The sequence below is a fragment of the Melanerpes formicivorus genome, unplaced genomic scaffold (assembly GCF_026170545.1).
Source record: "Melanerpes formicivorus ecotype bairdi unplaced genomic scaffold, bMelFor1.0.p_v2 SCAF_53, whole genome shotgun sequence".
NCBI lineage: Eukaryota > Metazoa > Chordata > Aves > Piciformes > Picidae > Melanerpes > Melanerpes formicivorus.
In genome coordinates this window covers 2,831,141-2,845,859 of record NW_027142405.1, presented here as the reverse complement: position 1 = coordinate 2,845,859, position 14,719 = coordinate 2,831,141, and the positions used below count along the sequence as shown (strand labels likewise).

Below are 14,719 nucleotides of genomic sequence, written 5' to 3'. Positions count from 1 at the left end.
AACAAGGCAGTGCAGATTGGAAGGACATCCCACCAAATACACAAAAAAGATTATTGAAAAGATAAAACCCAAGATAAGCAGTATTAGGAAGAGATGAGATTCCCTTCCCCTTTGGGGGAATGGTTGCACTTAAAGGTCTTTTCCAGCCTAAACAAATCTTTGATTCTATGAATGGGGCAAGCAGCACAAAACTGTGCAGCTAAATCAATATATATCTTGCTGAATATAGTGCATATATATGAGTATGCACACCTGTATGGCACTCCACAAAGGTTTTATTGGTATAGGTATATGAAATGAGCTGGGTTATATAAAATGCAGTCCTCCAAAATTTTTGCAGATAAACTACACCTCACATCTCTGTCCAGTCCTCTGTGGAGATCAGTCTTTCATTTGAAGATGATATAGTCCAAACATAATGAAATCAAGCCATCTGGTAGTGTGTAGCTGTTTCCAAATTCTTGGGATGTATAAATGTGTGTTTTATTTTACATTTTGGCAGTCTTGTGCCAAGTGCAACAAACATTGAGAAATATAGGGCTAATGTCTCTTCAGACCTGACTGGGCTACTGAGTAAGATGGCAAGTGTGTTTACCATGCCATCTGCTATAGAATACAATAGAATAGAATAGAATAGAATAGAATAGAATAGAATAGAATAGAATAGAATAGAATAGAATAGAATAGAATAGACCAGACCAGACCAGACCAGACCAGACCAGGTTGGAAGACACCTTTGAGATCATTGAGTCCAACCTATCATGCAACACTATCTAATCAACTAAGTTATGGCACCAAGCACCCCATCAAGTCTCTTCCTAAACACCTCCAGTGATGGTGACTCCACTACCTCCCTGGGCAGCACATTCCAATGGGACCAGAACAAGAGGACACAGTCTCAAGCTGTGCCAGGGGAAGTTTAGGCTGGAGGTGAGGAGAACGTTCTTCACTGAGAGAGTCATTCGCCATTGGAATGTGCTGCCCAGGGAGGTGGTGGAGTCACCATCCCTGGAGGTGTTCAAAAGGGGATTGGACGTGGCACTTGGTGCCATGGTTTAGTCATGAGGTCTGTGGTGACAGGTTGGACTTGATCTTTGAGGTCTCTTCCAACCTTAGTGATACTGTGATACTGGTTGCCTGGGAGAAGAGACCAACCCCCACCTGGCAACAACCTCCCTTAAGGTAGTTGTAGACAGCAATAAGGTCTCCCCTGAGCCTCCTCTTCTCCAGTCTAAGCAATCCCAGCTCCCTCAGCCTCTCCTCATTAGGCTTGTGCTCCAAACCCCTCACCAGCTTTGAGAGAGTAGGAATGTTTACAGCTATTTGAAGAAGTCGGTCTTAGTAGCAACATTCCAGGAAAATGCAAACATACACCTTCTTCAACACAGTTTACTTACTTTAGCTAGAAGACAGCTTTTATGAGGTATAATGTGTACAACAAGTTTCTAAGCTAAAAAAAAATAGCTGTACACAGTTCTAATTCATTGAAATTCCTTAGGTTTACAGGCTACAAGCAAAAAGGATGTATGAGCTTGTCCTTGCAGATGCCTAAATAATAGCAATCCCCAATTATTTCCACAGCCAAAAATGCTGTAGTGCAAAAGCAATCACAGATACAGAATCATCACTATAGTTAGGGGGGAGAAAGAGAAAGAAAAAAGACCTCACATATAATAGAACAAAAAAATTAATGAAACTTAGTAGAGCAGAACCTATTATGTCCAAGTCAAGCTACTATTAGATCTACATAATTTTCATCAGTCATAGAAAATAGGAATAAACCATACAAGCTGAAAGCATTGCTAGCTGAGAAACTGAGAGGGGCACAATCCCACAGACCACAGCTGACATTCTTATCCCAATATCTGTCTCAAGGGTGGCATGATGGTATCTAGAAGCCCTGGCATCAGTGGGAGGAAATTTATAGCACTGTACACCAACTGTGGCCCAAGCGATCCTACACGCAAGCCCTGGCACCTAAGCACTGATGGGGCAACGTCCTTCTGACACTACTCTCCAGAGGTTGCCCAAACATGCAACCCAGACATGCCTTCCAGAAACTTCTCTGAATTTAAGACTGAAAGCCTTATAGGCAAGTTAAAAGTTTCCAGCGTCCTCTTTGTTGTAGGATGCAAGATATACATGTCTCTGTTGCATCAGTCCAGACATGTCCACTGGGAGGACGTTCAGACACAGGCAACAACAGCCAGACAAAGGGTAGGCATGGAGCATAAGCACAATTGAGACATGTTATGCCCACTGAAATAAACAGAGCATGTCTAAAGGCTTCTCCCAGTTGCATCAGCACTCACTCATAGATGGCTGGCTCTTGGTTTAAACAATGTCTCAAGCTGTGCCAGGGGAGGTTTAGGCTAGATGTTAGGAAGAAACTCTTCACAGAAAGAGTGATTGGCAATTGGAATGGACTGCTCAGGGAGGATGTCTGTTAGTGACTAATTATCAAAAGCAGAATGACAGAGAACTCTTTTAAATAAGGCAAGACAGACTAACACCAAATGCTCTTCAGGAAAGCATCCCCTGTCAGCATAGATAATGCATGCCTCCTGTATGAGACAAACCACCCCATCCCACGGTTCTGTTCATCTCCCACCACCCTGCTGTGCAGCGTAAAGGTGCTGCTAGATCTTACCGATGTACAAAAGATGCAGCTGCATTCCTGAAGAGTGGTCATCTTATCCAGGGAATATTCACAGAGACATAGCTTGCAAGTGAGCAGTGGCTCCAGAGCTAATTCTCCAGATTCTGACTCATCAGTTGTCATGGTGTGAGGACAAGCCTTCCCAGCAGAGTCCATTCATTCATCAATGGTCCACTCAGCCTGAAAAGAGAAATCAACAGCTGAAACATCCCACAAGCCATATACTCAATTCTCGTTGACCTGAGCATTTCCAGATCAGCTCTATAAAAACACCTGCACACTTAAATGTACTACTTTGGCATCTTGGTGCCAGTCTCGTATTTATGGCCATTCAAAATTTATGAAGTAGCTGTCTGAGAGCCCAGCTCCTAAAGAGGCCTGAACTGGGCTGGGCTCTTGGAGAACATTCACCTTGCTGGCACAAAGCACCTCAGGCCACTTACCATCAAATTGAAAAAAGAAAAAAACCGTAAGAAACCAAAACCCACACAGATGAGACATTACCTGTCATACACAACACTACAGTGGTCAGAACCCTCACCAGACCTAGGATCAGTTATCTGACTTGGGACAATAAATTGTTCATTAAAAGAAATAAACTGTGTTCATATGCACTTATATATATCACAGTATCACAGTATAACCAAGGTTGGAAGAGACCTCGAGGATCATCGAGTCCAATCTATCAACACAGACCCACATAGATATAGATACAGAAAGATATATATACACCCCTCTGCCTTTTTGAATGAGCTTCAGAATCATACTACTCCCATCCCTATGTGATCCTTCCAGCCTTCATTGCACCCACACCACTTCAATGAGTGCCTACAGTCCCACTTTCCATTCTGGCTGGTGGCCTGAGAACTCTCCTGGGCAGTGCAAGGTGACAGCAAGCACAGATTCCCACTTCCTAGAAAAGCACTTCAAATATTTAACCTGTAATGTAAGTGGTGGGTACCATGATCTCCACCTTCTCAAGGAGCTATCAACTAAGACAGTGAGCTGGCAGTCCATTGCAAGAGGTGTGGTGGAGGAATCTTAAACCCAGGAAAGGATTTCACATTGTATGTCCTACTTCACACAGAGTTGGAGCTTAAATTCAAAGAAGTAATAGTATTTCATGTGCAGTCTGTTTTTCTGCATTGTGTTGTTGATGCAAGGAAGCTTCCTGCTCAGGTCTGTAGCTTTTGTGCACTCCACTCCCTGGCATCTAGCTTTCCTATCTATTTCACAGGGCTCTGAGGTACCCAAGTGAGTTCTGAGAACCATGAACTAAGTAAACTAGAACCTTGACAGGGAGATGCTCAGAATAGACATGTCTCCACCACACATTATGTTACAGCAGTGTTTGGGGAATAAACTTCTATCCTTTGAGAAGGAACAAATGGAAATATCATACTGACATCTAAGGTTTTCTAACCTAAGCATTTGAAAATACTGCACCATAACCATAAATAAAATCCAGGACCCTTTTTCCTGCACAGTAACACTGAAAGAGAAATTAAAGCGAATGTCCTCATGTTTAAATGAAAACAATGGAAAGCAAATTTGCAGATTTTATTCACCTCAAAATACACAGCGGGGCTTGGTGCAGCATTTAAGGCACTATAAAATCCATTGCCATCTCCAAGGAACTTGGCTCAACTTCCACAAATCTGCTTCTGAATACATTTAGCTGATAGTAAGACCTTCACACCTTTCTTAAGCAGAGACCTGGTGGCCAGTTGCACATAGCCGCTGGCACCAGCACCAACTAAGAATGCAGCTCTACTGGATCTGAAAAGCTGCATCCAAAGGGAGGCTGCACGAACGTGAAAACAACAGAGGCTCAAGATCTCCCCATGTGCCTGTCAGAGCTGGTATCTCATGAGACAACAGGAGACCCGAGCCCTTTGGTCCACTTCCGCTTGCCTCCCCTGCAGTCCTAGGCATCCTCATGGCAGAGCCGTCAGGCTGCATTTGGCAGCATGTCACTGCTGCTGTTCTGCTGCTCCCAGAGTGGCCAGGCCAGCTGCAGCCAGTCCATGCGTATGCAACACGCCGGCTTGCAGTAGCTGCTGAACTCCTCCCTAGAGGAAGAAACAATGGTGCTCACAGAGCTCGAGGGGTACATGGAACCCTGCCGCACAGGTCCCACCTCACAACCTGACACACAACCGTACCCCACACCTAGGCCTGCCCTGTATTCCCATGGGTCTGCAGGAAGACCCTTTCTATTCAAAAGCCATGAAACCACAACAAATCCGGGTGGGAGCACACCAATTCCTTTTAATTTTTACATATTGCAGTTTCCTAGACTAACCTGACAGAGGAGCCATCAGACGTGTCCCTTGGGACTTCTTTCCTGTAAGCACCGAGTTTTACAGACAAAGAGTCACAGCCAAAATTCTGGCAACCAAATTCCCGGACATGAATCCAAAACAAACTTGCTCTTTAATAGCTTGCTAACACTATTTCAATATATATGCCATGCCACATTATTCTTGGCGCAGTTCTCTCCTGCTACCATGATGCTCCACACACAATTTGCTCCATACGGCTGCAGAGCTGAAGCTCCAGCATGGCCAGAAGCCTTGGAAGGAAGCCTCCCTCTGAGTCAGGGACTGCAATACTCTTCTGTAATTACTGCAATGGGGGGGGAACAGTGAGTCACTGGAAATGCTACAGCAGATGAAGAATACCTGTTATTTAAAATGATGTGCTAGATATTATCTCAGTATTTGGAAGAACTGCAACACATTTATTCAGGTATGTTTTTCAATAGCAGCTGCATCTGTACAGGTAAGCTACTCATCCCCATGCTGCATGGGTCTTGACATTTCTTCATTTAAAAGGTAGCAATGCTGAAAGAAGGGATGTACTAAAGAACAAGTAGGAATATTTCAGGATGTGGGAATGGATATAAAATGGATACAGCTGTTTCCAGTGTCAGTGCTCCTTTACAACCAAAACGGTTCTAACCCTGCATCCTTTTGTTAAGGTGGCAGTAGAAAGATTCAGGTGTATGACTGAGGTTTAGGGATGGGGGGTAATTTTAAATTGCCTAAATCTGGCACTCAGTGTGACACCAACATGAGTTTGCCACAGTGAAGAGTAGGCTCCTAAAACACCGCTCTGCCCTACCAGTGATCCAGTGCCACAGCATGATGGCTGCAAGGACATGTTATAACATCCCAAGCCTTCTTGGCCCTGACCATTTCATGGGGTTTAAATTCAGTTTTGCTCCTTGTCCCTTCCCTCCACCAGGATGCCAGAGTGAGGCTGAAATTCTCCCTAAAATAAGCATAACACCCTGTGGAAATCTCCAGCAGACAACACTGAGCAAACCTGGTGGACCAGAGAATCCAGCCCACACACAGCCCAAGCTGGCTCATCTCCCTGCAGCCTCATTATCCCAGCAGGATTACACAAACGAAGGGAGCAGGATCAGAGCCACCAAGTCAGCTGCACAGCCTGTCTGCACAGACACTGGAGCAGGCACCATGGCTACCAGCAGCAACAGACTCTCCAAGTTCCCTAAGGGGCCAGCTTGTCCATGACTGGTCCTTCATATTAGGTTGGCATGCCTGAGAACCCGCCTGTCAAAGAGAAAGTGGATTCATGTCCTGCTCCTTTTCCCAGAGCAGCCCAACCAGCTGGTCTCTACTTCTGCTCACCAGAATTGAGATTTCTGCTACCACTGTCAAGAGAAGCACACACTGAGAAGATTTAATGGTTACAGAAAAGGGCAGCCCCATACAATGGCAACTGGGCATTAAAGATAAATCAGGCCTGTGGAGGAGGTTTGTTCCCATGATCAGATCAGATGGTAGAAATGATGAGGGAAGACATGGGTTTTCCTCCTGCCTTCACTCTCTACTCTTTTTCCTATTCTTTCAACATTTCAAGATGCATTGTCCCCTCACAAGCTCTCAAATCTCCCCAGCTTTACCACCTTAGCAGAACTGACTTTTCCATACACTATTGAGAAGCTGTGAAGTTCCACCTCAGATGCTCCAAATTTTTATGGCTTTCACTTTGCTAGGCTTAGTCCCAAAAACTGTCATTAGTTAATTACACATCCATTAGATGTCTTTACAGTGGCTTAAAATTCCTACTGTAATTACAAGTGAGTTGCCAACAGCTTAGGTTGAAAACAAAACACCCAGGATGCACATGTTGTGCAGATGTCACTGAAGAATGAGTAGAGGACAAAGAGGAAAAGACCACTCCATATTTGGTTTTATTAATACATGTGACCTGAAATAAAAGTAAATGGAAAGTCCCTGGAAAAAATGGACCCCTATACAAACAAAATACATTTCCAATCACCAAGATCTTCTCTTTCATGCACACAAACACAAATGACCCCTTTAGGATAGAATCACTGAAACTGGAATACAGCACAAGGAAACTCTCCACTGAACAGTTAAAAAGGCTTCATGAGATGTTGTGGAATAAGGATAAACACATCTCAGGGATACTAACCTGGAGGAACACACTAAACTAAATTCTGCACCAGTGTAAATTGAGAAAGTAGCCCCAGTGTGCGTAAACACCTATGCACCATAAAGATTTGAGTGTTTTTTGCATACTCCTAGCAGCTGCGTACATGTACACACACACACATAGATCATATTCCTTTTACATTGCACAGAATTTCCAGGAAATGAGATTTATTTCCTCATATTGCATGCCACTCAGCTTACAAGGAATAGCTTTTGGGAAAACTCATCTTTCCTGGCTCTGACACTAACATTGTTGATGTCATAGGATAAGGCATGACCAGAAAGTCCAAATGAACCTAAGCAAGCTATGCAGGGTCACTCCTAGGAGAGCATAAACTGCCCAGTCACCAGGACCACAGTTTGCTGAGCTGTCAACATTTCCGTTTCATTCATCTGCCTGCAAACAATTTTGATTTGTCTCTGGGAAGTAACAAAGCTTTGTGCTTCACATAGCACATAATGTCTTAACACTATGGCTAAGCAAGGAAACATTAGAGCTCGCTCAAGACAGAAAACGAAAGAGCTCAGGGAGGTGGGAAGGATAAGTACAAGGAGAAATTGTAACGTGAGAGCAGTGGAAATGATGAGAGAAATAAGAAAAACACAACAGAAGGAGTACAGAACTTGCTTGCCTTTGGGGCCCACTGACACACCAGTGTGTGGTAAGTGGCTTTGAAAATGGCTCCCTAACAACAAATATCTGCTGTGCCTACTTCTACACAGGTACCCTTTGCAAATCTTGGTATTAGCTGCTGAGGTAGAAACAATTAACTCCCTGCAGTGGGAGCAAGAGCAGCCGGGTGGGTGTCTGGCAGCCAGCCAAAGTCAAGCCACCACAGCTCCATAAAGATGTTAAAAATTGATGCAATCTAGGGCTGAAACTTTCCCTGTGAGCATGAATTGTAAGGTAACATCCTTATTACAATCACACAAAGGCTCACTTGAGTCTGCCCAGCTCCCTCAAACCAAGGCTGCCAGGCTCAAAGAACAAAAGTTACCCTGTATATGTGATAGAGCAAACAAGCCAGGCAGTCTCCAGAGCTGCAACATCAGAAGGACATTGTCTGTGTGCCTGCAATCAAGTCACTGTACTTAGCTGGAAAAATGTGTCTGAATGTGACTTTCACCACTTAGAAACATCACATAAAATCATGAAAGCCGCCTGCACTGAAGCTGGAGGAGAATGAATGGGTTATATTCAGCATCATAAGTCATCCTTTCATTTTTCACATGCTGCATCCAGAGCAACAAGAGAGTTCTTGGAGAAGCTACTTTAAGCCTTGTTGTTTACAAACAACTGCGCTGAAGTTAGTAGAGCTGTATACTTTAGTTCAAAGGAAGTCAAGAAATGTACAAACATTGCTCTAGAAAACACTAATGAAATAAAAAAGGTCCTTTATGTGTCTTTCCCTGTGGGCTAGCACATGCCTGGGACAGGGTGATCGCAGGCAGTCGCAGTACCCAGTACCTCTCTGGCTTGCCATAAACCAGCACCCCAGCACAGCTTTCCACACACATGGTGATCATAAAGAGGTTGGGGTTAGGTTTAAGAGCACATGTGAATCTAACACGTAACACATCACTTCGGCATTTTACAAAAGCCCTTTTAGTGTCAAACCAAACTCACAGCATCTGCGCTAAGCTCCTCAGGTATTCACTGACCTTTCTTGAAGAGACATTTGCAAGCACTGTAACTGTTTCTCATGCCCTAGAATTTTTTTTCAAGTACTCCACCCATTGCAAAATTACTTCAATGCCCCTGTTTTGATATTGCTTAGCTCAGGATTTTGTTGTTTCCTGTACCTGAGGTTCCCCTGGTTAAAACAAAACAAAACAAAACAAAACAACAAGAGAAAGAGAGAGAGAGAGAAAGAAAAGTACCTGGAAAATGCAAATGTTCAAAATCAACACTAAAAATCATGCCCTTGGAGAAAAAGAGCAATTATAGAAAGATTAAAAACAAAAGCACACAGTGGTATTAAGGTAATGGGGTCAGATCATAGGAGATAAGCTGAGCTATGAAATAAGGGCACGCAAAGACAGCTGTCAGAAACCCACATTTCCATCAGCTTCATCAAAACTGTCATTACCACTTTTGATTATAAGCCTTTAGCTGTCTCAGCTCTCTCAAGACAATGTGCTTTAAAATTCACTTCATTTTAAAATGCAACCTCTTTGCACAAAGAATTAGTCTGAATCAAGCATACTAGTACTTCTGTGGTCTGACCACTAAACCACAATGCAGTAATTTCTTCTTCTGCTATGCACTGCCTGCACAGAGCTACCTATCTACTCCACACAGTGTTACTTACCAAGCAGTAAGGCTGAAAAACACAGGATTAAAGCCCCAATTCAGGAAAGGCTTCATCTTCAAGAAGGACATTTAGTCATACATTTAAGTGCTCCTTCATATCAAAGCCTGAATATTTTGCTTTAATGCAATGAGACTATTAACAAGTTAAACAAGTACTTACGCTTTCTGAAATAGTGGTGTCAGAAAGAAGCAACCAGCTCAGCAAACAGCGGGTCTGATTTTAATATATTCAGAATTACTGTATTACATCTGTGCCTTAATACAGCAAGCACTTGATTACATTCATATACAAGGAAAACCCATTTCTGGATTACCATAATACGCTACCAAGCCAAAGCATTGGAGAGAATAAAAACATTTCAATATCTGTTCTCTTTGAGCAGAGATTAAGAAAAGTCAGATGTATAATATTTCATGACAGCTTTCTGCACTGTAAGATGTTTATTTTAAGAAAACTTGTTTAAAGAACAAGCAGCCTAAGTAAATGTGCTGCCTGGTACATGGGAACACACCAAAGGCAATTTCTCTCACTTGTTTTCATTGGAATGGCTGAAAAAAAGAGGAGGGGAAAAAAAAAGAAGAGCCCTTAAGCTGCTGTTCAAGCAGCACTGGCTGTATGGAGCATTTCCCTGTCATGCTAGCAACCAAAAAAGAAAAAGTCAAATACTCTGAAAGGAATGTACTGAGTGGGAAGCCTCTTACAGGAAAAAAAACCTAAGGGACAGACTGCACTAATTACAAATATCATCCAGCTTCCTGCCAGGCATTTTTATACCAGCACTATGGGAGGCCTAAAACACACATTGAACAGCTTTCCAAATCTCACACACCCCTAAGAATTTCAATGCATTCTTATAAACCAAAATGTCACTAGGGTATATGTAAATCAGCTTCCACAAGTCTTTGAGAGCACACTTGTCAGGTAGCATTTCAACTGTACTGTAATATCGTGAGGTATGAATAACAGAAATTTTACACCAGTAACTTCTAGCAATGAATTTTAGAACACACTGTAACTTCTAGCAACCCAACATCAGTATGTCCTTGGGGAAGTTTTCTCTGCAGGAAGACCATGGATATTAGGCTCGAGGTGAGGAGAAAGTTCTTCACAGAGAGAGTCGTTAGCCATTGGAATGTGCTGCCCAGGGAGGTGATGGAGTCACCATCCCTGGAGGTGTTCAAGAGGGGATTGGACATGGCACTTGGTGCCATGGTTTAATCATGAGGTCTGTGGTGACAGGTTGGACCTGATGATCTTTGAGGTCTCTTCCAACCATTTCCAAATATTTCCACAAAACACTGAAAGAACAAAATCATACCAACTGGAATGCTACGTATTGGTTAGCAGGTCTAAGATTAGACTAAAGTTTATCTAAATTAGCATCCCCTACTCTTAATGACACTGTGCAACATCTGACACTGCTAAACTACGAGGAATTTCCACCTTCGTGACATTAATGACAAAAACAAATGATACAACTTCCTTTATGACCACATGAAGGCTTTTGGCAACTGCATCATTTATTAAGTCAAAAAATAATTGAGAGTTTAGGATGTCAAATGGGTGGACAACTTGGCTCCGCTGAAACAGGAATAGGAAGTCAGATGTAACAATTTGCCTTTGACACAGAAAAAAATATGTCTATTTTTGTTACTTGGATAACAAGACCTTGGGATGCATTAACTCCTTGAGCTGGAATGTTTACAGTTTAGATAGGGTGTGCTCAGAAGGTATTTGTGACACTGGCATGGTCTAACATCAAGGATTTTCAGCAGATATTTGTAAATATGCATTGTTAAAGTGAAAGCGATGGAATATTATCTGACAGTGGGACTATCCTCATCTATTTATTCATAGTATGCACCCCTCTTTTGAGAAGCAACTAACCAGGCTGTCAGGCTCCTCTGGCTGGAGATGACTCCTTTTTCAGAGCAGCCTATGCTATATTTGGAGCAAGTCCTTACTACAAGGCAAGCAGGTCAAGGCAAGTGGAGACGTGACACAAAGCCAGGCCTCAAAAGTGACAGCAAGAAACTTCTTAGGGCCAAAGGAAGCATGCTGAGTTTACGAGAAGCTGCAGAAAGACTCGACTGACAGCAACAATGGAACTGATTCTCCACTGAATCCAGCAAAACCATCATATACTACAAAAATGTACTGAACACCATCTTTTGACAAAAAAACTACACACCTTTAGGTATTTATTTTTAGAAGGGACAATCTGAGAAAAGTTTTTTTTCATTGTTTGCAGTAAGATAACAGCTTTAATATCTCTGTCACTTGATTTTGTAAGGGCAGGGCTACAGTCTTTGTTCACTGCAAGCAGGGAAAAGCACCTTCACAGACCTTCAGATTTACATCAACAGGAATCAAAGAATATTTAATTTTCCTTTTATAACCGTTTCTGTGTGACTGCTCAGGGAATAAAACTGAAATGTATAATGTTTTACGCTGCCCCTATCTAATCTTACTCTCAAAGACGCTGCCCATTATTACAGAAGAAACATACGGTTCAAGGTAACTAGGATATAGAACGTAAAGGCTGTCCTTGGTCCAAAAATGTCTCAATGACTTAGCTGGGGGACACACAGTACCCAGTGGTAACATTCAAGTCTTAGCTACAATGACATTCAGTAAATCAAAGACTGGGAGTCAAATCTTAAGATTAGATTATGGGGAAGTCACCACCACTCATGTAAGCATTTTCCATTAAGAAAGCATCATAAATAGCTACCAACTACACTGGAGTTTGACAGGAAACAATAGACTTATTAAGAAGCAATAGCATAGGTTTGCACCCAGACATGAGCAGGTTATTTTGAAACTAAGCATATGCATTTACTCAAGTAACCATACTGCTTCTCACAACTGGTTATTAAATTAATCAGTGTATCCCTAAACCACTCCTCTGGTAGATCCAGAATGACCAAAGTCAGCTGCAACTGTAGATAAAGTCCTGGTCAGATCTGCATTAGTGAAAAAGAGAAGTAAACCACAGTAAAAATCCCCAGAGCTTCTCTGCTTGTTCTCTCTGAAGAACCTGAAAGTGTTCAAGTCCATGGTACCCAATGGGATACACCCACAGGTGCTGAGGGGGTTTAATGGATAGAGCATTCAGTGGATTAAAAAACTGGCTTGATGGCTGTACCCAAAGGGTGGCTGTCAATGGGTCCATGTTCAAGTGGAGTCCCTCAGGGATCAGTACTGGGATCAGTCTTGTTTAACATCTTTGTTGGCGACATGGACAGTGGCACTGAGTGCACCCTCAGCAGGTTTGCTGACAACCCCAAGTTGTCTGGTGCAGCAGACATGCTGGAAGGAAGGGAGGCCATTCAGAGAGTCCTCGACAGGCTGCAGAGCTGGGCCCATAACAACCTCATGAGGTTCAACAAGACCAAGTGAAAGGTCCTGCATCTGGGTTGGGGCAATCCCAAGCATTGATATAGGCTGGGTAGCGACTGGCTTGAGAGCAACCCTGAAGAAAAGGACCTGGGGGTGCTGGTGAATGAGAAGCTCACATGAGCCACCAGTGTGCACTTGCAGCCCAGAAAGCAAATCACATCCTGGGCTGCATCAAGAGAAGCACAGCCAGTAGGTTGAGGGAGGAGATTCTTCCCCTCTACTCCGCTCTGGTGAGACTCCACCTGGAGACCTGTGTCCAGTTCTGGAGCCCTTATTACAGGAAGGATCTGGAGGTGCTGAAATGTGTCCAGAGGAGGACCAAGAGAACGATTAGAAGGCTGGAGCACCTCTCCTGTGGGCTGTTCAGTATGGAGAAGAGAAGGCTCCGAGGAGACCTAATTGTGGCCTTCCAGTGTCTGAAGGGGGCCTACAAGAAAGCTGGTGAGGGACTTTTTAGAGTGTCAGGCAGTGATAGGACTAGGGGGAATGGAAAAAAAATAGAAATGGGTAGATTCAGATTGGATATTAGGAAGAAGTTCTTCATCATGATGCACTGGAACAGGTTGCCCAGGGAGGTGATGGAAGCCTCATCCCTGGAGGTTTTTAAGGCCAGGCTGGATGTGGCTCAGGGCAACACTGATCTAGTGTGAGGTGTCCCTGCCCATGGCAGGGGGTTTGGAACTGGCTGATCCTTGAGGTCCCTTCCAACCCTAACAATTCTATGATTCTATGATACATCCACGTTTGCTCTCCCTCATTTCCAGCCCACGCATGGGAGAGCAGTCAGCCCAACCTACCCAGAGACAACTCCTGAGAGGGGGTCTCCTCCTGGGAGGAGATTTCTTCCACACTGCCTGCTGCCCCAGTGCAGAGGAGCTCCATGGTGCTGGCCCCATTAATCAGGATGTGAATATGGAGCATCTCTAATCTCTGACAGGCTTCATGTACATGGTACTGAACAGAAGATGCAAACTATCCTAGAAAAACAATAATAGCTTCAACTACAATTAGTCTTAAAGCTGTTGACTAACTTTTACAGCCACATATTTTTAAATTACCTAAATAATGCCACTTACATAAATAAATATTGTTGCCAACATATGCTCTATTTTGAGCTGTATCTTACTAACTATATAAGACTAATAGGACATTTTCTTAGACTTGAGTCAAAAAGCATTGCATCAGGTCAGATGATGCTATCATGTGACACAATATTGTCTCATTGCTGCCTTGCCCTCTCCCATCTGCCTTCCGCCTCTGTATTTCAGGTTCTAAACTGTGCAATGTCAAGTACAGAGAACACAGTTTCTCAGGAACTCTATGCAACTGCTTAGAAATCCAGATGGTAGTACGACACACATAATAAAGTATAAGTGCACATCACATGCAGTTAGAGGTTTGCATTCATCATTCCCCCACTTCAGTTTCAAATTTCAACATTCATTACAGAAATAATTTTAAAGGAGAACACCAACCTGTAAATGTACAAGATTTCAGCCTTGACAGCCCTACTATGTGTTAATAACTGGCTAGTCTCTACATGATCTTAGCAATGAAGTCAAAGCACTGCCAATGGGAGTGTTTCCAATGGCTCCACTAGACCTGCTTATGTGTGCAAAGATAAGCAGCTCGGAGAAGTTGAAAGAAGTTGCCCCACCTCCTAAATACTCAGGAAGATGAGAATTGAGAACACAGCACTGAAGGAATTCATCGACTTACTATACTATAGGGTGTTGATTTTACAGAAACCTTTCTGAAGACATCTCTCTGCTAACTGGTCCTTTAATTATGACCACAACTCCTAATGCCACTTGAATAGGCATTTTATCCTCATTATTAAGGAATTAGAGAAA

At 43.1% G+C, this 14,719-nt stretch overlaps 1 protein-coding gene across 5 annotated transcripts in view; it reads right to left on the bottom strand.

The window, feature by feature from the left end:
- RNF144B (ring finger protein 144B) overlaps positions 1-14,719 on the bottom strand; it is a 103,394-nt gene that overhangs the window by 30,563 nt on the left and 58,112 nt on the right. For all 5 annotated transcript variants that reach the window (XM_068160842.1, XM_068160843.1, XM_068160844.1 and 2 more), the window contains one exon: positions 2,651-2,839. In XM_068160842.1, the coding sequence (XP_068016943.1) occupies positions 2,651-2,815 (165 nt within the window). In that variant the 5' untranslated portion in view covers positions 2,816-2,839. The remainder of the gene's footprint in view (positions 1-2,650; positions 2,840-14,719) is intronic.